Source organism: Leuresthes tenuis, unplaced genomic scaffold (genome assembly GCF_036924035.1).
Source record: "Leuresthes tenuis unplaced genomic scaffold, fLeuTen1.0.hap1 SCAF_10, whole genome shotgun sequence".
NCBI classification, from domain to species: Eukaryota; Metazoa; Chordata; class Actinopteri; order Atheriniformes; family Atherinopsidae; genus Leuresthes; species Leuresthes tenuis.
Genome location: NW_027325364.1, coordinates 18,840,698 through 18,865,785, shown reverse-complemented (window position 1 = coordinate 18,865,785; position 25,088 = coordinate 18,840,698). Strand labels below are relative to the sequence as shown.

The following is a 25,088-nucleotide window of genomic DNA, read 5'->3' as shown; positions in this document are numbered from 1 at the left end:
CTCCCCTCACACAAATGGCCACGTAATTAAATGTATACTTGCCCTCACATCTCATACATCTAGAAAAAAAGAAAAAAAATGTATGTAATAGTTATCTTTACTTTAGTAAAATCTCAATCATATTGTAAAACTACAAAGGCACGATCGGTGCTCCACGCCTGGGATGACGGCTCACAAAATGAGTGGGAGTGGCAAACGTTTGATCCTCACCTGTACCCATTCACCTTTTTATTGACTTTTTTTTCTTCCCTACAAACATGAAATACAACCAGATGAAAAAAAAAAGCTCCAGTAAAAAGAAAGAAAATCCCTTCTGCTCTTTTGCTGTTTAATGGGCTTAAGAGTCCACTTTTTCACTGGCGGGACTTCAAACAACTAGACCTTGCCTCAACAAGTCTTTCCCTCATACATCAGCACACAGAGAGATGAGCATCTTCAAAAGGCAAAGAGACGGGGAGCAGAAAAGGGAAACAATAAGATGAGACGGGACGGTAAACTGGAAAAGGTGATACTCTGGTGTGGAAAGTGCAATTCATAGTTCTCAATTAGTTGGAGAAGTCTTTTCAAACTGACACAAAAAAAGTGCTTTAAAGACCTCTGAGGGTGGGAAAAGAAGAAGATGATAGGCTTTGCTGCTTTATACCTCACATCTTCTTCATCTCCTTTCACCACAGCATGTCACTGCCTCCACATCTTTAACACAGACCAGTTTTTTTTCACCTTCACCACACTACTGCACTCTTCACAAAGCCTGGCTGATGTTATCAGCAACCACTGCCACGAAGGTAACATCTGAGGGGTCAAAACATTCATCCAACAAAAGCAGGATTACAAAATGCGGAATACAAACTTCAAAGCCTGTTTTCTCATCTCGGAGCACGATTAATAAACTGAGAATCAACAGGACAAGGACACAAGAATGATCCCGAAATAGCTATACAAAGGTAATATTTCAGATTCAGGCCTCCTGCTTGCATTGTTAATTGGGAGTGTTTTAATTAAGCATGGAGATGACTCAGTTGCTGCACATTTAATCAAAGTGCCCTGGTGGACAAAAGTTCCAGGTAAGTGATGTCATATTGTACTTCATTGTTTTCCTCATAGCTGTTTCACTGCAGTTTCTCTATCAACACATCACCCATTCATGCTAATTACAGCTATTTATGAGCCCCAAACACCCAATTAACAGGCCTTCAGCTCAACAAGCAAACACACTAATCTATACACAACACATTGAGAGACATCTCCACCAAATATTAGGAAGAAAAAACTGAACTGGAATAGATGTCGGAGCAGTTGGAAATGCTTTTTGTTTTATTTTCTCCCTTTCAGTTCCATTAATATTCACTTTATGACATATATTTTGTTTGTTCTTTTTCTTTTGTCTCGCATCTGTATCTGTAAGTAATTCTCTCCTTTATTGTCCAAAACGGCCCTGGCTGTTTTGAGAGAGCAGTGAGTAATGAGGGTGGACCGACCACACCACTCTGAGGGGTGGAGGAGGGTGTGGGGCTGGGTGGCAAAAACAAAACGCCAGGCTGCACTGGACTCAAATTAGCATTTTGATTCCCGAAACTATGCATGAATGGGTCTAGACACAACATAAAAGGACATAAAAAGACAAAAAAAAAAAAACAAAGAAGGAAAAGAAACTAATGAAAATATGAAAATAAATACACTGCACCATAATAACAGACTTTTATCAAATCTATCAATACATGATCACCCCTTCATTCACAAAAAGAAATGTGTGACTGATTGCACAGAAATGCCCTTCTGTTGCTTTAAGCTCCAGCTCACTGCACTTCTCACTGATGCAGGCAACACATGGAGCTGGATTATTCTTCATCTAATTATTACAAGTATATGTGTATTTATATACAGATAAATCAATACAAATGCTAAAAAAAACAAACAAGGGAAAACATTTAAGAGCAGAAAAGTCCTTTGAGAACATGACTTCTGATTATTGCTGTAATGACATTATGGGGAACCACACATATGCTTTAAAACGAATCATTCCACACACATGCAGTGATCTTTAAACGTGTGCAAAGCGGAGAATCCGGGAAGAAATAAGGAATCTTTAAATTACTAGAAAAAAAGGAGTACACAAGTCAGGATGTGACAACTTGGGAATAAGCCTTATAACGATTAAACCATGCAAAGAACACAAAACCAAAGCCCAATAAACACTCCTGGCGTCACTATTTTTAACTGCCATCGTTTTAAATTCAAATTCTTCTTTGCTCACACACGCGCGCAAACACACTCACACACACAAAATGCCTTGAGTCAGTTAATGTATCACTTATCCCCCCTGCTGTGCCCCAGTTTTTGCAAAACAGTTACGAGAGCAAGGCCTTTGCAGCCTGTGCAGCACTTTGCACACGGCTCCTGTACAGAGCCTCGCAAGCATCGTGTCTTTCCACAACACGCAGCTCCCTCTGTGTAAAAACACTGCTCTCTCAGTTTTGCATTATTCTCACACGCACACGGAAAACCAGAAGCAGGAGCGCAGGAGGCAGTGACGAAAGTAACGGTGTGTACATAAAACTGTTTTCACACTAGTTAGGTGAAAAGTTAGGTTACAGAATAATCTAAAAATGAGCGAATCGCATAATGAACATTAGTTCGTGACACATAAATTTAGGAAATAATTTCCAGTTCAGCCTTAAAGAATCTGCTTATGTCTTCTGGAGCCCGTGTCCTGTATTTGGCAATGGAAAAAAACAGCAATTTACCTTTTAACAAGACAACTTGTTCATGTCAAAATGATCTAGTCGGATCAGTTGTGTAGTTTGTATATCAGACGTTATGTTGAAATGTTAAACCTGTAAATATACGTCACCAAATTGAGAAGCAAAGTAAAACCAAGATTTCGGATGCCACGCTTCCCACAGCCTGAGAAATCCCAAGATAAAGTAGCTGCTGGTTTTTTTATTTACTACAGGCAACGTGAATTAATTATACAGAGGCTGGCTGAGTTAATCTTCTGTTTTGAATAAGTACGCACCACTCGCCACACTCGAAATCAACTCCAGACTTTTTACCTTCTGATGAGGACATTGCACCTGCCAATGAAGAGCTGTAATTCCTATGGCTTTCCAGCAATTTGGATGTGCGTAACACACCTAATTAGAGCTGTGAGTCCCTCACTTTCTGTTCTATTCACTCTAAACAGCAACTCTAACCTATGGAGTTTCCCAAACAGCTTAAATAGCAACATTTGTGGAAGTGTGAACATATTTGTGGAGCATTCACATTCTTATGTATGCCTTTATTCATGTTTTTGACCCAAATGATTAAATCACCAATGTGCATATGCTTAACAAAGCCTTTCATGAGAGATTTTTGAAGCCTGATTCAAAGAAACCCTCATCAGTCAATGTGATTGATCAAAAATTCAGACGCAAAGTTTCAGGCTAAATCTTTTCTGGTTTTGGTGGCTTTTGTTCTTTTCTTTGGCCTGTCAGCTTTCTTCTCTTAAGGCCAAATCCTCGTATCTGCATTCACGTGGGCATAGTGATGCCAGTATCGGACATAGTAGAAACACAAACGGTTGCGAGGGTTCATGTCGCTCTGCCACTCAGACATTTATCATTTCATATGAAGTCTGCACTGACCGGTTCACATTTCCGGCTCGCGGACCCTTGAAGGCACGGTGTGGGGCGCATCAACTCCCCCGAACTGACTTGTTGTTTAAGAATTCTCACCTTCATCTTCGTTTCCCCTCCATGTCCAGTTGGACGTGCTCAAGCCTGATAGCTGAATCTGAGACATACATTTGCCAACACGCAGATAAACACGGGAACAAGGGGATTGCACGTGTTTTGCATGTTGGAAGATTTCATTTGACTTTTGACTTCGTTTAATTTGACTCCCCCCCACTTAAAACCCACCTTATCTCACTATTACACATTCAAAGTTGCACACACTTTGTCAACCTAGAGGACTTACTCAGCCAGCGTCTGTATAATTAATTCACTTTGCCCTTGGAATAAAAAAAACAGCACAACTTCCTTTGCGAGCTACTTCATCTTCTCGCTTCACAGGCTGTAGAGAGCTTATCTTTCGTTGCAAATTACATGCGAGCACCATTTAAAATCTTGCTTTTACTTATTGATTTTGCTTGGTAGTTGTCGAGCTTTATCTGTAACTATGTAGATTTACATGTTTAATAGCTGTCCGACAGAGCTTAACGAGAATCTTCCATTATTCTGGCGGTCAGAGCATCTGAGCCGAGTACCTTAGGAATCTTTAATATTGAAATGTGTCATGATGCACTGCCTGCATGCAAAGTAAAACCTGCATTTTACTAAGCGTAATCTCTTCACTATAAAAGGCAACTGATAGGACATTTCAAAGTTTTTGAAATGTTTCACTCTGTTTCACTTTTAGAGCCGGCCTATAATCTGGTGTCTAGCGAATGCTGATGGGATCTCAGTTTGATCATCCAAGGCCACACTGGGCTGGGCTCTCCAATTAGTTCTGACTGCAGCATTTAATGTCAGTCTCACGCCAGAGACAGAGGAACGCAGAGACGCAGGTCCATCGCATGATAGGGATGATCGAATCCCCATCAGCAGCCTGCTAACTGCAGGACTCACCACATAAAGTCCAGCTTTGTGGTAAAATACCCACTTTTAGCCAGTGTAAACAGTACGGGCTCAACTAAATGTTGAGAAGTAGCAGAAAAGGAATGGCTTGAGACTTCATGATTTACATCAAACAAAACAGACTGTTTCCACAGACCACAGACTGGTGGTGATTCATTTTCACAATTCTGTTTCTCACCATCCATTTCCACAATATGCTGTTCTTTGACAGCTTTTGTTTACAGAGCAAAGACAACACTGTCAAAGTTGTATAAATGTTGCAGCTGTTCCCCTTTCTGTACATCTAGCTGTTGTGCTAACAATGTCCTGATATGCAAAGGGCAAATAAGGGAAGCACCACACATCCATTCCAGGCTAGAAATGGAGTGTAAATCGGGTCTGTGCTCTTGTATAGCTTCATGACGTATGCATGGCCTATATGAATCCGACAAGAACAATGTGGACGCACATCTCTGCATTTGTACAAACAAACAGTTTTGGTGAAGACTCTTAATCCATCTGGTAAAAAAAAGAAAGAAAGAAAAGAAGAAGCTGCTCTGGTAAAACCGTGTAAAGTTTGTTCAAGTAATAAATTAACTGGACATGTGACATGCCTATAATATCATTTTACTATTCAAACATCAGAGACATCATTCTTTATAGAATTGCTCTGTCATATAATGTAGTATTCAATCAATTTGACATGAAGAGTCACACTTTTACAAACACACTTTCACTGGTTGTGAAAAAAAATCGTATTGTTATATCGTAGGATCTAACTTATTTCTAAAATCAATATTGTTCTTTAACAATCATTTTCAGCCTCTTAAAAGAGGCTTAAAATAAACATTAAACAGATAGAGCCCTCAGTTAACATCTTGTGTGTTATTTTGGGCCATGCCATCAAATATTCAGTGATTAATAGCGCTATTGTTTCCTCCAAACAAGGCTTTACTGTCTGCACCGAAAGCCTATTTTCACAACAGTGTATTTAGTGCAACTGCAACTCTATCGTGGCGATCAAGTGCACACCTGGTGCACAGTAAGAGATCCTCTCCAGATCCCTTCTCATATATCAACTGCAAGCTAATTGCAGGCTCCACGAACCACCTCTTCCTGTTCTTTTCTACGTCGAGTTATGTTTATGAGTTTTTAGAGATGTGAGTGCATGCATTCCTGCAGTGTCATGATGAATCTGATGTGGATGTGCCCTAAAAAAATCTCCCCTCAGATTACATTCAACATAAAAGTTACGATATTTCCATTACGTGTAAAAGCTTATCGTGCTCACTGAAGTTTGGAGTCTCCCCCGCACCGGGGCCCAACTCTTAGCAGGGGGAAATAAAAGTATTCCGCTCATTTATTACAAATGAATGTTCTTTATGTACAATTTCAATTTCACTTAACTGTCTAGTGCAAATAAAAAAGGTAATAATACCACTTAAAGCAAGCATTTCCAGTTAATTATGGAAAAAAAGGAGGAGGGGGCATTAAATACCACAGCAGCAGAAATCTGATAATTACTGTCTGGTAGAATATATGATATCACCAAACATTACCTAATGTTTTCTGGCAAACATTTAAAAAAATTATACTTATATTTTTGGGTAGTCACTGTTAGGGGAGACAAAGACAAGCTGCAGGTATTCTCGTACTTCAGATGTGAGGGTAGCTTATTTACCTCATCAAATATTTGTAGCTTTAAGAAAAAATAAAAAAAGACTTTCAGACAGCAGCTGCAGAACACAGTTGGAAAGCGAGGGACACACACACACACATCGACAATAAAACACGCATGGCTTTTTAAAAGAGCCTAGCTGAGCAGGAGGCCTATTGACTGAATCAGAAAGCATTCACTCTCCTGTCTAAGAAACCATTTAGCAACACAAGCCCCGACACCCCTCTGTCATTCATTTTGCTGCCACTTCTGCTCTCCCCTCCTAAAAACACTCCCACCACCCCTCTATTCACATGTTGGTCACAGAGTATGCTGAAGGAGCTGCAAACCCACGGTTTGCTCAGGCCCACTGCTATGGCTGTAGGTGTGTATACATGTGAGTGTGTGTAAAAAAAACTGCTCTGTGTATAGGTGGGTAATACACAAGCGCAATGCCTTGAGTCTCACCAATGAAAGCAATCAACTTTGGTGGCGAGGGGAGCGAAAGAGCAGACATTTTCCTTGGAATGTATTTCAAAAGGGGGAAAAGAAGGGCCAAATTAGTAATAATTGTTCTCAATAATCCCTCTTTTCAGGTCAAATCGAGTAAATATGGCCAAATGAGCTTGTTTCTTCTGTACGGCAACATTTTCCTTCTTTTTTTTTGCTTGTCTTGGACTAAATAGAAAGCTGAAATTATTCATTTGAATGCTTCCCAGTGCTTTCAGCAGAAACCTTCCGCTCAGTGATTAGGATAAATAACAGATTTCGTTTCAGCTCGATGCCGGTTCAACTTGTTAGAAGACAGTAAAACCACACAAATCAGGGAGAAAAAAAACCAAAACACTGAGAAGTTAGAAGTTGCTTGAAAGGGCTGGTTTTAACAATATAAGCAGCTCTTTTCAGATGGTATAGCTTTCTCAAGGTTAAACATTGTGTTATTCTTTTCCTGCAGTCGATCAAATCTCTGTAGTCGTTGTTCAAAACAATGAAACCAACAAAGAAACGAAGCATCTCCCGAGCAGCACAGAGGAGCAGGCTTGCTCTACCTCAGGTAGAAGAAGGATTGTTGAGCTTTGCCCACGGTGAGGCCGAGGATGGTTGATGGAGTTGGAAGGACAGAAGGGAGAGCAGTCGTGTGTGAACAGGGTGTAAAGAGGTGGACTTGAAACCGAAGTTTAGGGACAGAGTGGGTGGGTCGTGTGTTCCCTGACTGTGATACACTGAAAAGTTTAATAACTGGGCACATAAAAGAGCTGCTGGGTTTTAGCTCAAGAAGTCTGGTGACAGGCTTGTTGGGTGGGGTCGTGTTCGTGGTTTACTGTAGCTAATGTAGAACACGCTTAGATATAGAAGTCACAGACATACGATAAGCGTGACATACACAGACATACATGTTTTGAGTTGCCAACTCAGAAAATATTTGCTCCACGTGTGTTTCTCCAAATGACACAGAGTAAAGACGAGCCGCTGCCTGAAAGAAAAAAACATTAAACCAAATCTTATCTTCGCACACACTTCAGTCGCTCTGACAGGCGACAGCACGGAGAGATGTTGCAATGTTGGGGCACACGAGAGATTGTTTAACACTCCGCCCCATGACCATTTCACCTCGTTGAAGTGGTTTTAAGTCGAAGTCCACATGCTGGTAGAAATGAGGAAAACAGTCAAAACCGAGCATGACTTGGCTGCAGGTGACCAGTTTAACATTGGTAACATATTAGCTGTTTGCAGACAAAGTCAAGTGCACCAACGGGCATTTTTTAAAGTGTCTACTGGACTCTAAGAAGTGGAGAGACAGGTGAAGTCAAGATGGATCTTAAGCAGAAGGAAACTCATCGCCTCACATCAGCGTAGTACAAGAGCAGCGTTGGTAATGTAGTCTTCATTTTTTTTAAACACCGTTTCATTATCACTCATTAAAACAAAATTTGAAGGTGTTCCTCTGACTTTTTTGGGAACAAAGCCTCGACTCTGAATATCACATGTGATGATCAAAGCAAAAAATAAATAAATAAATAAACACATAAAAATGGTGTGGCCATTTTCACATGGTTCTTCCTAAAAAATTAAAAGAAAAAAAAAAAGAAAATCAAAGAACACAGAGCCGCTGGCTGACGGAAGAGTGAAGCCATTAAGGTGCGGGCACGCTTCCAGCTCGGTGAAAAGGCTGCCAGACTACCGTGTTTGGCAAGACTTTTACAGTGTGTGTCTGTCCCTTGATGGAAAACACAGCAAACATATAATGTGGTGCAGCATTAATTAGAACAATAAAGAACTTGGGAATAAGTTGAAAGGCAAATGTCAGCCTGACGCCAAAACGGACAATGTCATGTGTTGCAGACTTAGTGCTTGATATATTGAAAGCAAGTATACACAGAGCTCTCCTGTACAGAGGAAGAAATTTAAATTATGCATTTGCCGAGCAATATCCTAACGTGGGTGGAATGTCTAAACACACACACTGAGTTTTAATTAGTTTCATGGCTGTTTTCTTGAATCAAACAGCAGGTGTGATATCATCCTTTACAGTAAGCTATTATATAGGCCTCTTAAAGGAATGAGTCACAGGTTTATACAACTCTTTCTTTTGTTAGTCAAGCTCGGCAGAGGTGTTAAATTCAGTGAATATTCACCAGGCTGCACACCTGTTGTAAGTTAGATTTTGAAAAGGGGTGAAAGGAGAAAAAGAGGCTGCAGTGAAAAATGTATTCAGTGGCTAACAATCAGTAAGAACGGACAAAAAAAAAAAGGTTGCAAGACATCATTTCCATCTGATACGCTTTCAGGAAGCAAAAGAAAGCGGTTTTCGTACAAAACATGTGGGGGCGCAGAGAAAGATCAGGAGAATAATAATAATACACAACATTTGTTCTGTGGTCGAAATGAATACCCAAAGCTGAACAGATGCTATAAAAAAAATAAAAAAAAAACAAATCCATGAAAAATCTGAAATGGCAGAAAGGTTCCAATTATTGATATAAAAGTAAGTGAGAAAAATACAGTAAAATAGTCCAACAAACAGTGGAGGAGTGTACCTTTAAGGCATCTCACTAAAATAATTTGACATTTCTAAAGTGCCTAAAAGACCCCGAAGACAGACACTTTCGCTGAATGGACACCAAAAATAGATGGGGCGAGAAAAAATTATTAAAGAGAGTTTGGCAGGAAATAAACCACAATAGGAAATATTTATTTTTTTCCCTCCTTTACTCCCTCTTATTGTTGACCTGAATAGTAAAGTTAATTAACGGGGGTGGGGGGGGGGTGTATTGCAAGCAAATGTCAAGCTGTACAAAGACAGAGGTTAGCTCCTCTCAACAATAAAGAACAACAGCGGCTTAAAAACTCATTCGCAAAAATAAAAGTAATTAAAAATGCCAAAAGGGAGAAAGGAAGAATGCTAATTGTTCAGTTTAGTAACATGCTGAGATATGAAAAAAAACAAAAATTCTGTTTGGTGGGTGAGAATTGTTAGAGTAATTATCGTTTCTATTCTTCAAATGATAATTATGTCAACTACTATGAGACAACATAGGAGCTCAAACTAACTAAAGGAGGGAAGTTTAGGGAGTGTAATTAAGTGATTTATTTTCTAAAAATGCCATATTTCCCTTGTTAGTCTTTCATTATCTGCCTTTCATTTGGCCACCTCTACTTCCCTCTCTCCCATCTTCCCTTTTTCCTGCTTCCTTGTCTTGCTCACTGTGTGTGTGTGTGTGTGTGTGTGTGTGTGTGTGTGTGTGTGTGTGAGACTTCGGCTGGGCAGGTGCAACGGGCCATGTTGACAGCTTGTCCCTCCTCTCATGCCGCAGGGAAAACTGTCACCCCTGTCATTCAGGCCTATGAACACAGTGTGAAGAATGTATGTGTGTGTGTGTGTGTGTGTGTGTCCTCTCAGGAGACTTGTGTGTTGAGGGGGGGTGAGAGCTGCTCTGTTAGCTTTGCCAGAAACAGCTGAATGTGAGGACACTCTCACACATTGCTGACAGTGACTTCAGGGAGTAAAACTTTACAACGGACGACACAGTGATGCAGCAAAGGGACAGAAGTCTGTGAGCGGAGTGGGTTTATGTAGCTTTTCAAGCGTCGCACATGCACACAGGAGCATGCCACGCTGTCGCTTGATGCAAACAAGGGAAAACAAAGCACGCCGGTCATTCTGTGGCTCATCACTGACATTAATTACAGGAAGCACGAAGAAACGATGTCATAAGTGTGTTAAGTTATCAGCATGAGATCTTCCCATTAAACAGAAACCACTTAGTTTTTCACTAAGAGTTTTTCAAAGGTTAACATTTTCAGCTAAGCTGCGTGAGCCCATTTCTAAATGTGTCTGAGCACAACTGAAGAGATAAGGTGGAGGGAAACTGCAACTCTATCCTCGGACTGCTTCCTGGGTTTTACTGTACCAGGTGCATGCGAGAAAACAGCGTTGCAGTTGGTGCTGAGGTATTCTTAGTCAGAAATAAAAAAAGCACAGAAACTGTTCATTAAAAAAAAAAGCAAATAGCTAACCGTTTTACTCTCTAAATATGCTTTAATCTTGGACATGTTAATAACTTACCAGCCATGTTTTCAGAGGTAAGCCACCACCTTGAAACAGGAAAAAGACAGCAAGAAAACAAACAAGAACTTGTATTCTAAAACAAAACACATGGCTCCAACACAGCTCAGTGGGTCACACAGTCAAAGCCTAAGAGCTTGTGAGTAAAGTGTGTCTACATATGTGTGTTTGTGTGTGTCTGGTGGGGGCACTGACCCCAGACAAAGTGCCCTGCCAGCTTTCTACCCACTGGTCTTTTCAATGCTGATGGATGGGCCTTGTTCAGCACCATCTGGCTGAAGGATACCTCGCATTAATCATCACAAATACACACACGTGTACACGCTGCTGTCTCTTAAACATACATCCAGTAGACGAGCACAACTGTAATTCATATGAACACACGGGAAAGTGTCTCGTACACACCAGAGCACGGCTCGATATGCTGGGGGCAAAGATAACAGCTACTTTCGTTGACTGCTTATTCATATTTGTGTTTTAGCTTCCCAATTCTCTCATTTACAATACTGAGTTAGTTGCAGGAGATTGGGAAACAAACTTAGTTAAAAAACAACAAAAAAACACAGTTCAGCCTGAAGCTAAACAAAGCTTCACTAACCATCTTCCCAAATTCTCTCTTTATTAACAAGCCTTTTCAAGTTAAAAATAAGTGTAAAACGGCCAACCCTCTCCTCTCTAAATCTTTAAAGATAAGCTTATCTTTATCTATATCTATATCTTTATCTTTCCAATCCCATCTCTCTCTCACACACACACACATAAGGATGTGTTTGTAAATACATGACATCCTTACATAATCCATAAACTAAGCCAGACACCCAAGGGAATCTAATGTAAAATGAGGGACATTACTGGAGTTCATTTATTTCTATCTAAGGGCTACATGGGCTTAGTACAAGCTGATTTGCTTTAACATTTCCGTGGTGTGTGGACATGGGCAAGGTCAGGCAGAACTGCGGTTGATCGGCGAGGAAGCGCGGCTGAAAATTAGATGTGTTATCATTAAATCGTATCTCACAGCTAACTGGGTTTGTAACAAAGGGAATCTAACATCAATATGGCTGCAGGTTCAGCAGCTATGAAGACTTACAAGAAACGTGACATCTAAAGTATTCATTTCTGAAGGATTTAAGAGCTATGTGATGAACTGGCTCACTTCACACACGGGGTTACAAATGTGTTACGTCAGACTAATTGTTCTGAGTTCAAACTGTTACAATTTCTATTTTCCTCTTATTTCAAAAGAAGTTTCAACTTTTAATACAAATGAAAACAAGTCATTTCAAAACACAAAGAAGACATTTTACTTGTCTTTTAAGGCAACTTAAACAGGTCTGAGGCTCTGACCGCAGTCGTGGGACTTCTTCAGCCTTTCCTTTGGGATGCACATGAGCTTCTTTCCCAGCAGTGATTCACACATATTTTGAGCGCTATCTGAGCTGCACCACCTCAACCAAAGCCTGTTGGAGGCCTACGAGCACTCAAACCAGAAACCGAGGCAGGCGTTCGACTTAAAGTAATTAGCACATAACTAATGAGCATGTGGATACAGACCGCTGTGGCTATATTCACACGAATGATAATATAAACAACTGCAGCTCTCGCCAACATCGCGACTAAGAGGCAATGACACAGCAGAATGTTCCAGTGACATAGGTGGCAAACAATGCTGCATTTAATGCCATTTTGGCATTAATTGTCATTGTGGAATAATTACTGTTTGTTATTACATGCTTATTTCAAGTGTTTGGGTTTTTAATTTTGTTTGGTTTTTTTCACATGCAGCACGATAATGAACGTGTCACAGCTTGGTGGTTGGGGACTCCTGGTCTACATAACAACAGAATTAAATAAAACAAAAAGGAAAAGAAGAAATAAAAGAAAAAAAAAGACATAAAAGCCACAGGGAAATACTTTAATTCTATTTCCTCAGTGTAATCCACTGTTAACTCGGTGCATTTGTTCTTATTTATGTTATATTCTTGGACCTTTACAGAAGCAGACCTCAAGTCGAAAAATTCATCATATTGATATGTTCACCAAAAAATAAAAAATAAAGATTTCAGTGTGACGGAGCAGCTTAGTAAAGCAGGTTCAACGGAGTTCACCGTCTCATAGTTTCTCAATATCTCTAAAAAAAAACATGGTCACAAACATCAAGAGATTTAGATCTTTTTTTTTTTTAAGTGTTATTAATATATAAAGATATTCTTTACTAACACTTTAAATTCACATCTTGTGTAATCTGCATTCTAAAGGACTCACGTATGCGTATGCGTGTGTGTGTGTGTGTGTGTGTGTGTGTGTGTGTGTGTGTGTGTGTGTGTGTGTGTGTGTGGGAGGCGAATGTCTACCTAACTGAAAACGTGATCTCACTCAGATTCTTTGAATTAGTGTGTAGCAAATAACAAATGCACCTTAGCCTCTAAAGTCTGAAAAGAAAGGAAAAAAAAAAAAAAGAAAATATACAAAGAAACACTAAAGCTTTGCCAAAGAACGGCGTCTCACTTGCGAGAAGGTTTTCCATCACACCCACCTATCAGCACACATGTTCTGTGACAAAATTACACATACAGCCGGTAAAAAATACCCGACTTTACCCTTGATACAGCAAAACTCGGTTTATGTCTTTGTTTATGATATGAAGTGGTCTCTTTCACAACTTCTTTAAACAAGAAAGCAGCTCCCAATCGGGTCTTTACACACAAGAGTGTCTCATCAGCTTAAGCTTGCCGGAGATGTTGTCCTGATGACATCCAAACTCGCACACAGACACATGTAGGAGTGTACATGCACAGACTGATGAGATCCATCTCTGACTTCAGTCTTTCACAATGTAATCAGGAACAAACACTTGAGCTGTCATTATCCACTTGAATGTTGTCAAGAGGTGTCCATCTTGAGGAAACTCACCATAGCCAAAAATACAATATCATGGTACTGACCTTTAACAACTACTTCCTGATGTTAAACAAATGCTTCTGGTCTAGGGGTTAATGATGACAAATCTCGGCTCTTATCGTTAAAAAACAGAAAGATGAGATAAACTAATTTTCTAACTAAGACGGAGTTCTGCAGGAACACACGGACAAATCTTACCTTGTGGTCATAAGGGTTGTAGGAGTGGAAGAGTTGTGAGAGCTCTTTAGTCCTCTGCTTCTTCTGCAGACAGTGAAAACAAAGAGAAGACAATGGTGAGTTTCAAAACCTGTGGTAACATCAAAAAGAGCAAAAAAAGCGAGCACTTGATTATCTGCACGGTAGCGTACACAGTATCTATCAATTTCCTCGTCCTTCATTTGTTGTACAGGTTGGAACCTTAGCTACACATCATTTCATTTTTGCTCGTCATCTGACTTCTGGCTTCTCAGCATCTCCTCTGGTTCCCTCGTAAATTAAAAAAGAAGACATATGGTATTCATATGGACTTCCAGTACAGCTTCACTCACAAACTTAATGGGTGACTTAAGAAAAAAAACCTGCCATGGCTGACAGCTGTGCCTGAAGTATTTCATTAAATCTTTGCTTTGAACGCTGGGAATACTTTTTATTTGTTCTCCAGCTGTGGCTGAAAGTATTTTCTTCTAGTTCCGACTCGGCATGTCCGTAATTTGCAGTGCGATGCACGAGCGCGAGACATGACTGTTTGCTGTGTGGCAGTTGTTAATGCAATCAGTTACATGAGGGTGATTCAGTTACAGAGAGCGCTAATTAGCTTACTGATTAGACCATGTCTGGTTAAAGGGGGAAGATATATGAATATATCGCTGTCGCTGAGGGGAGTGTAAATTCATTGTTTTTCTCCTTACATATCATTCCCTCGGTCTTGGCCAGAGCTTGTATGGATGGATTCTGTGTCCTTAGGCCAAGATCTGTACATAGTGAAGAGATGACCCGTGTCTCTGCTTTCCCACAAAGAGATCATTATAGCTTGACAGGCATATGCGGCCTAAGGACAGGTGAAGACGGATAACTTGATGAACTTCGATCTATTAAGACATACAGCATGTGTAGTCAAGAGCACAAAGATAGACTAACAAAAAAAGACAGGGCACTGAAGGAGAAGTCAAGTAAAAGGGGCAGAATGACGTGTGAAATTAAGATGCGAATGTATAACTGTGTGAAGGTGGAGATTTTTTGCTCTTTTGATTTGTACAGTCATTCTCTCTCTCTGAAGCCCAGGTTTTACTGAACCGATAACAGCTTGTTGCTCTAAGCCGTACTGTTTCTATCCATCTATGTGTCACTTTACCTTTTTTCTTTTGCTTCAATACGGTACATTTCTGCCCATCTCTAACTCGTTCTCTGCTCACTCAAGGCTCTTCTGATCCACACAATCCTGTAATCATCGGCCTTGTCCTTCTACCATCCTCTCATTCTTGTTTTCACATGATTCCCTCTTTCTTCTGTTGCCAGAGGGCTCTCTACAATCTCCAAATCCTCTTTCCATGTGTCTCTCAGTGCTCTCCCTCTATCTCTTGTTCTCTTTGTTTCCTCCAGAGGAGGAAAACTCACTAATCATTCAGTCTCTACTGTCTCAGCCATCCTCCCCTTTATGGGTTTGTCCCTCCACAGTTTTTCTGCTCTTCCTTCTTCTTGTTTTTAGCTTGAAGCACCTAGAACGTGAGCAATACCTCCACCATTACTCTTCCACACCATCCTCCTCTCCCCCACCACCCTTTCATCACTCCCACCATCACTCTGCAATCTGAGATCTTTAACTGCTTCTATAAGATTGCTGTTTCTCCAGGTATGGATTTTTCAGCCTCAAACAGGAGACGAGGGAAATTTATTCGGTGAAACTAGTGCTCACACATCTACATACATTTCTACACAAACGTATTAACACCTGTGCACACAATGATGATGACAAATACAAACCAAGTGCTTCCAAATACGAAGTACACTGCAGACTCCGCTAATTCTTCCCGTCTCACCTTAACATAACCTTCTTTTGTGCTTTGGACAGTGCATATCTGGGCCAGTTCACACGCTTGTGTGTTAAAAGTACAAACAAGAAACTTTGGACTTATCTGTGACAGTTGATCATATCAACAAGGTCTGCATAACTGTCAACAACAATTAAATGAATGAAAGTAACGCCGATAATAGTTTCATTATTGTTTTCATCAAAGAGCAAACTGTAAGTGTGAAATAGAGAAGATACGTTGAGGCTGAAGGGAAGTTAAGTTGATGGCATGTGAATGGTGCCATTGTAGCACCACAGCCACCATTGTTCTCCAAGATGGCAAACAGAATGACTGCAGTTTGCATAAGCTGCTTCAAATAAAAAAAATCAAAAACAGAGTAAATCATTTTCCTTATTATCGGTATTTGACCGTGCTGACCTCTTCTTGCTGTAAATAAAGGAGTTGTACCTGTAGACTGTAAATAGTGGACAGACGTGGCTGCTTTTGTGCCAGCCACAGATTTGTGAACTGCATGAAGTATGGCGTTTGTTTGTAGCAATCTTGGCATTTTGGAGCCAGAAGTGAGGATGTATGGATAAGTGGGAGGAGCTGCGGAGTAATAGCAGAAACCTGATTATTTGAAATGTGATTTTCACAACCCTACCTCCAAAAAGGTAACAGTGTAAAATGTTAATAAAAATTATAAGCAAATAATTACATTCTTTTAATTTTTCATCATGCACAGCATCCCAACATTTGGAATTGTTAACAATGTTAAAACTAGTAAAGTTTCTTACTTTGTGACAGTAAGACTGTCCTCCGGTGAGGTCAATGTTAGTCTGCCCTTCTTTAGTTATCATTTTATGTTACACTAGAGGACTGACTGGAGGAGGCGTCAAACACAATTTAATTTTTACGTGGTGCAAAAAAGTAGCGGATAAAGGAAATTGAAACTGAAAATTTAGAATTGATCAACATCTCTCTAATTTCACACTATTTCCGTTAAAAATCTGCTTCCACTTGCAAATATATGGCATAAAAACCATCCAAGAGGTCGCGCACACACTCTATTGTTTGTGTATGCTTGAGTTCGCACGTGTGTGTGTGTGTGTGTGTGGGTGTGTTTGGTCAGTCAGCTAGAGAAGTTAATCTTGCATGGTGTCGAGGTGATGCTGGTGACAATCCAGCAATGGAAAGCTACTGTATGGGCATGTCTGTGGACCTGTCACCGTGGTGATGATGAACAATGGTTATCATCACAATGTCCAGCTGTTGTTGTTGCCAGAGACAGATGCCGCATCTAATGGGAATTGACATTACATGGATACAGACGCTTGTATTCATACGCAGATTCCAAAAAGGGAGCAGTGTCGACAGAGCCAAGCAGTGTGAAAACCACTCACACAGCGATACCTGCACTCTGCTGAAAAGGAGTTACCGTGACAACAGTAAGCTATGTGAAAGTTAATTGACAACAAAGGGATATTTCCTTATTTTGTAGGGTTGAGTCAAGCACTTATGAGCAGTTGGTGTCTAACCAGCCTTTCACAGCAGTTACTCACTCAGTTTGGAGAATCAGGAAATGAGACTGATGGAGGAGCTTAGCTAACAGCTACTCAGAATAAGGTAAAGAAAATTAAAAAAGGCCACATTTCACCATCTTAAAACAACTCAAACCTAAAAAAAAAAGAAAAATAGAGTGGTGAGAGTAAATGCTGAATACTACACTCTATACTAAATTTCACACTCTGTCACTTTTGCATAAGACAGCCATTCACTTGTTCCACATCATGTATGTACAGTGGTTGCACAGTGTACCCTCCAGCTGAGTCCATCATAGGCTGTGTCAGGCCTGTTGGACAGCTCAGTGCTGGGCATTAACTTGGCAAAGATGGTCAGAGCGTGTGGTTTTCCAGACTTTTCGCTCATTTCCACTGACTTGCAGTTGGTATTTTTTGATCAAACTAGCGGAACTTTGTTCGGAAAGCACCAAGAATGCGACAACGTGGAACGACGAAGACGTTCTTTGGCTGAGAAAAAGGTGATCGGTACTAAAAGTTGTAAAAGTGATGCTGCTTAAAATACACAAAACAGGCACATGAAGTCCATGAGGCTTGAATTGTATTAGATGAAAATTCCCTCCTCTGAGACCTCCATTCTGAGTAGATGTTAGCTCATGAGAACTTCAGCTTCAAAATCATCACAGCAGTACACTCTCACTTATAGCAGGAAGAATGGCAGCAATTTCTTTCCCTGTCTGCGTATGAAAGGCCTGTTCTCTGAAGCTGGGTGGGTACAGTCTCCCCTGAGAAGTGACTTTAAGGCACTACATCCTGCACCGCTCTCTATGGATTTTTGTCTAACTGTAAGAAGAACATAACTTGGTATTCACAGTAAGGATATCACCTCAGCGCTGGTTAACGCCGGTAATTAAACTGAAAGGAAAAGAAAAACAGCTATGGAAATCATGGCAGAGGAGAAAAGACATAAGAAGGCTTTGATCAAAATAAAAACTAAAAAAAAAAGGAAGAAGAAAGCAGGACTGTGACTGTGAAAGAGTCGTTCTCAGACTTGCTTTTAATCAGTGGTAAAAGCTTTCGGACATAAAAGGATGCCAGACAGATGCTGAACTGGCTTTTGGACAGATGCATACACAAATACACACACACACACACACACAGGAATCTATGTATGTGTGCGTTTACAGGTTGGTGTTAAAAACACTCATTCTGCTGTATGCTTTGTTAACACTCTTAAGCATCAATTAAATAACTACTGGAGATATTTAGTTTTCACACCGTGTCGCAGTCAGCCGCTGCAGCTATTTAAAACTCTTTCTTTAATGAACAGCGCACTGATGTAGAAGAGAGGGCGAAATCATTTCAGAGGTTCAAGCAAAACTTGTGATCCCTCAAATACAACGTGCCATCACTTCCATTATTAGTGGAGTCGGTGCTCATTAATCAAGTGCGAGCCTTAGAGGCACGAGACTGCAACTTAACCATTAACTCAACCTCAATACCTGTTAGACTGCCTTTTATTGTCTCTCCTGATACGTGTGAAGGAGTTTTGTCTCGAATGCAGACGGAAAGGAAAAAGCATGAAGAAAGTTGTGTGTGTGTGTGTGTGTGTGTGTGTTCATGCGTTTGTTTGCCTGGTCGGGCGTAGATAAATTATTGTGACGGAAGAAGATGGGGCTACTAGTGGCTGGCCAGCTGTTTAACTTTGACAGCTGCTGCACTGGTGCCTCATGGGTAATGGAGTTCTTAACCAATTACAACCTGGGGAAATTAAAAACACTGTCCCGCTAGAGCAGCTAATCTCCCACTCTATCACTTATTCTTTTTTTTCTCTCTCTTTCCCTCCTGCAGCTGCTCCTTCTGAATGCATCCTTACAAGTTAAAAAAAAAAAAGACACGTACACACACACAGCCGCCATTCACCAAGTCCATTTATCAAAGCTAAATTCTAGTCACTTGGGGATGATTATGGAGATCCAAGCTAATAACGCTCACATCCCTTTATTCTCAACACGCTCCCTTTTCTCTTCCTCCATCCCTGTGGTCTCTCCTTCTTTTATTTTTTTCCCCCCATCTGCGTCTACTCTCCCATACATCCAGCATTTTTCTCATAAATCATTTATTATAGCAGGTAATACGTCAGACCTACAAACACCACAAAACACCTGGACTTCATAGCAGGTGGATGCTCGTGTTTTATTCATCTAGTTATTTTCCTCTCATTGACTCTCATTGGCTAAACGCTTGTGTGTTTTCGCTTGTCAAACGGGTTTTGTGATGGTTTTGCTGCAGCTGAAAGAGTTTTATATTTCTAGCTGTTATCAGATTTATAATACCAATATCACCAATCACAGACAACAGCATATTCTCGCAGTAATATAGAAGGATTTTCTGTCACCAGCCACGCGTCTGAAGTTGCAAACTTCTCAATTATGAAAAACAAGGCAGTTCATCGCAGTGGAATAACTCTTATATATCCACAGTGCTGTGTTGAAAGTATTCTGTGGCATGTTCCTAAAGCAAAACAAAGACATTAACATAATATTTTGAATGAAGTAACCCACTAAGAATTTCCTTTCTTTAATGTGTTTCGGGTGCAGTCTAATCATAAAAAGTGACCAAATGGAGGCATTTCCGAAGCACTTTCTTTGGATATAGTTAAAAATGTCACCAGGTTAAGAGAAAATAGTGGAAAAAGTATGCAAGTGCTTAGAAAAAGGACAGCCATGCTCTACAAAAATTTAAAAAAAGACTCTACAAAAAGCACATTAAGTACTTTGTCAAATGCAATTTTAAAAAGGTGACACAGAGGCTTTATGATATAAATTACTCATGAAATAACGTGTCACAAAAATTAGCATGGTTATCGCAGGTTCTTCACATTTGCTGCTCGCAGTCACTCTCCTGTCCTAATATCTCATAACTCCCAGATACTATGTTGACTATATGAAAAAATAATCAGGAGTTGCTTTGATAGTTGCAGAGAGAAAATTATCTCCTTTTCCTAAAGAGCGATACAGTGTTTCCAAAGCTAAAGAGAGTACTTAAGGAAATTGAGAGACTTCTTCCCTGAGCATTTAGAGTTTTTAAGCAGCTCTTATCATGGCTGCCTCTAAGATACTTTAGGCCCACTGCACTCAGGAACCTTTCCAAAGTTAAACAGAACATTTGACCAGACCTAATGTTTTTGTGAGTGCAGGAGAAATAGTTAAAGGGAAATATCACTTCTCACAAATCAAGGCAAAGGGAACTTAGGATTTTCTCTTTATGTCTGTGTGCAACCAACAAGTTAAAAAAAGAAAAAAAAATACAGTTTCAGTTGCTCGATCTGATCATCTGTCACTTTTTAAAAACCTTTTCTTTTTAAAACCATAATAAACTGTCAAATCTGAGTCTCATACAAACTCAAACTGCAGAACATCACAACAGAACCTGCAACCTGTCGAAGGTTAAGGGCACCACTAAATCCCCCATTATAGACACATCTCTTTTTGTCCTTCCTTATTATCTCCATCCGTCTTAGCTGCATCCTTTTTTTTTTATCCTCCCTCCTTTTCGTCCTCTCTTTCCGTCTCGGGCCTCTCGTTTATTCCTTATAGTTCTCAATCCATCCCTCCTGTGGCTATTCAACACAGTTGTGTTCCAGACAAACCATCTGGTGCACTTTATTAATGACTGACCCTACATGGGTTAGACGTCACCTAGCTGCCACCACTCTCTGCGTGTCCATGTGTGTGTGGAAAAACAGGTGCATGCTGACTGATGAAGTGAAGTTGTGTGGCACTTTAACCTGCTCAGGCAGGTGTACGGGGAACAGGAAGCATTAAAAATATTATTCTGACACTCTAACCTTTTATTGTTCTCCATAAAGCACAAATATATTCATAATTAGATGTTTTGTTGCCCGTGCATTTCAGATCATTTGGAATGACTTCACAGTGCTTACTAAATGAGTCCATGCGCACTCGTAAATCTCGTTACAAAGGCAAATTAATATGTAATGGGGGGAAAAAAGGTGATCTAACAATTACAGGTCTTAAAAAACTAAGTTATATGCAAGAGGCTGACGGAGGAAGTCTTGGAAAGATTTGTGCTGACATGCAAACGGTAGCAATAAAAGTCAGTGAGAATGATGGAAAACAGAAAAGAAGAGGGGGTAAAGAGGGGAAGAAGGGAAGCAGCAATGTGGCCGTCTGGGGAATGATTCCTCCAAGACATACTCCACTTCTCCTCTGAGATTCAAGACAGGAAAGAGAGAGGAGGGGAAAAAGAGAATGACTTATGAAGACACTACTTGAAAGAGATGTGTCAACACTTTGATGGTAAAGAGTGAGGGAGCACAGATGCAAGAGCAGATATACAGTGCAGGCTACAGCATTTGGAGGAGGTTAAACGACAGAAATAAAAAGGTCAGGGAAGTAAATCTGAAACACAAGCAGCATGTGCGTTGTGAATAATGCTTGAATAATGCAAGACGCTCTGCAGAGCGTTGCACGATATTATTGAACATCTTTGGAAACAGGTTACGTAATACAGTGGAATAAGGAATAAGTGGAAAGACGTTAAGGAAAGAAAGTGGTAAAAGATAACTGAAAATGTTTCTGCTTTAAGTTATCGAGTGGAGGGGGGGGGGGGGGTGATAATCTTTCTGCTAATGAATTCTCTGTGGAGCCAAATTGGAAACAAGGAGATCTTTGGCCCTATATCGGAATATACGGCCTAAAAAGAACATTATTTGTTCTGTATGTTTATGGGTTTATTTACTTTCTGATTTAATCTAATTACGATAGTGAGGAAGAAATAAATAAATAAATTGAATAAAACACAGGTACTGCTGATGGTAATATGTTAAGACTGAGTTGCTTTCTGACTCTATCTTACACACCTTTGTGAATATGTATAGCTTCTCCAGCCAATATTTTTTCTCATTTGGCAGGAGAATAATGTGGAGAGAAAAAAAGCTAGATAGCATTATACAGCTATGTAGCATTTGCAGATGGTAATTATACAGATAGCAAGAAGAGGTTCAAGTGAAACACCAAACAATGCATAAGTGCCTCAGTGTGCAGTTATCCTACTAAAGTCACTTCTCAACAACAATCAATCCAATAATACAATGTTTTAGAAAGCTGTTCATTTCTAGAAATACTGTAATAGTAAAACTCATTAGTTTATGAGCATGTTGGCAGGAGTAGTAGAAGATGATCTAATCACAGTCTGTTCATTCCACTGTAGTGCTGCGTTCATGTGGTAAGTATCGTGAACAACTTTGCATTTTTTTCTTAACACGTGCTCTATATGTGTGAGTCTCCGGATATCTGTCAACCTCTGATGTGTGTGTGTGTGTGTGAACTTACACTCTATGCACAGATGTGTAATATGTCTGTATGTTTAGCTTGTACTTGCTCGCTCATGCATTGTTAACACACTGTGACCTGATGAAACGTGTGTTTTTACCGTGAAATGACGTCCCGAGACAATAGTGAAAAATAAAAGCTTTAGCTTTACAGTTTTGTTTTCTGTTTTCATGTTTACAGTTTGTTGAGAAACTGAGAAATAAAAGATTAAAGCTTTTGATATATCTTAATAATCTCATGTTTCAAGAAAGAAACCTAATGTCTCACAGTAAAACATTTTTTTTTCCTTCTTCAGAGTCAAATCTGCGCCTCTTTGTAATCTTCTGGATTTGGCCTGTTAATTGACACTCTTGCAAAAACAAGACAGAACATTTGTCCTGACTAACTCTTTGGTCTCGAAGAGTTTCACTATGAACTAAACCCGTTGTTGGCCGTGCATTCAATAATATGACAGACCAAAGTCCCTTTTCTGACATGAACCTATTAATCCGTTTATAATTTTTTTTAAAAATCCAATTTTTTTCCTAAATGACCATTTTTGTACAAGTGGTTTTGACTCCCAGTTCACAGGTAGAACACAGATGAAATTACCAATCGGTGGTTACTGTACACATGTCTACAATATCACTCAATAAGTGGAGAGCAATATACAGACATGCAGGATAGAGTATGACAAAGAAGGTGTTACCAGCACATACTCGCTCACAGTGAAACCTCCAGAGAATTAACTGATCTATTCACACATTCTGTGATTCTACAGAGCTATTACCAGGTAGCTGGTGGGGTAAACTATGCAATAAACCAAGGCCAAATATTGCAGGCATTTGCACTCCATGTTCGGTCCACCGGGAAAATTTCAGTGCTGCCAAACAATCATCTCAAACCTCTTGGTAAACATTTTTCTAAGAATTGAAACGCCACTTGAAAGAGATGTCGCAATACATGACAGTTGAAGAGTGCAGAGGCAAGGAGAGTTAAGAAAAATGATGAACTCATAGTAACTCAAAAGATTTCTCTTAAACCTGCAGCTAGAGAAAACTGATGATGTGACTGGCAGCCATCTGCAGTCCCAACACATTAGGACCTGGGACGGCAGATGGATGCTGCAGTTTCCAAAGTATAAAGGCCATGTTTACCCACTGAAATAACTGATTCAGAAATTAAAGCTAATTTTTTTATGTAACTGGATTACAACTAGAACTTTTAACACATCATTTGGATCTCCTTGTTAACCCATCGCTGTTCCTCTCTAGTTAATCTCCCAAACCAGACTGACTTGTGTATACCTTAAACAAATCATGTCGAAACCTGGATAAATAAGAATTCACACAGAAAAGAACAATGCACAGCAATGTGGACATGTTATAACAGCATTTAATGACCGTTTCCTGTCCAAACTCACCACGTGGGCTGGTACTTGCTCCATCTTAGCAGCAGGTGTACCGGGTCTGGGGTAGAACTGGTTGATGAAGAGACTGGGGAATCGATAACATTTCACCAACTCAACTGTCTCTTGGAAGTCTTCCTCAGTCTCACCAGGAAAACCGCAGATTATATCTGTAGCAATTGTAACACCAGGTACCCTAAAAGAGAAACATACACACTTTAAGGCAATTTAATAAAGTCTTTGTGCATAATTGCACAAAACAAATGACTATGTAACTTTTGGAACTTGCCTTCTCTTTACGAGGATTTAATATAATGTTTAACATTGTTAGAAGAGATGAATAGGATCAGATAAAACACCGGGGAAGCTTGTTCACAGACATTTCCCAGTTTTTAGTAAAGATTTCAAAACTTCTTGAGGCACCACAGCCAATGCCTTATAATTGGACACATTCGTCCAATCAAAACCTGATTAGCAACTTCTGCTGCAAATAACTAGCTACTGATTATTGACTGGATAGCTCAGTGGATTAATAGTTGCCGGTAGGAAAGTATTGAAAGAACTGCATTGATTTTTCTTCCAAGTATGTTGTTTGCATTGGCAGCAGTTGAATGGCTAGTTTTTTGGGGGGGAAAAGGCTCCAAAGTAAAAGGCATCACTACCTGTCAGAAAATGCACCTCTGGAGGACATACTTGACCTTCTGAAAAACAGACACCTTTTGGACATGTTGCCGCAGGGTTTCAATGATGAAGCTCGGCATCTTTCATCATCTATGACAACTATAGCCAGTGTTGAAAACCATATAGTGCTCAATTAGCAACATGGCAATTATTTAAGAAACTACATTGTTGTGAGAAGAGGGCTCCAAATCGTTTTTGACAAGCCCTCAGGTTTTGAGGATGTAGTTCTTTGCTGCCTTTTTCTCAGTAAAGTCAGACTGGAAATTGTATCTATTATGGACATAATTGGAAATGATTCTCAATTCAGGCAAGCCAAGCCATTGATTACAGACTTTCTATAAAAGCTTTAGATGCAGTGAGATAGGAGGGGCACAGCAGCATCTTAACGTAATGGTTTACATGGCAACCATT

The 25,088-nt window shown here is 40.0% G+C and overlaps 1 protein-coding gene across 1 annotated transcript in view; it reads right to left on the bottom strand.

Annotated features, from left to right (window-relative positions):
* The window catches only part of cdkal1 (CDK5 regulatory subunit associated protein 1-like 1), a 200,245-nt gene that overhangs the window by 34,548 nt on the left and 140,609 nt on the right, over nt 1-25,088 (bottom strand). The window contains exons 11-12 of the mRNA XM_072394633.1: nt 24,012-24,192; nt 13,922-13,984 (exon numbers count right to left, since the gene is read on the bottom strand). Of these exons, the coding sequence (XP_072250734.1) occupies nt 13,922-13,984; nt 24,012-24,192 (244 nt within the window). The remainder of the gene's footprint in view (nt 1-13,921; nt 13,985-24,011; nt 24,193-25,088) is intronic.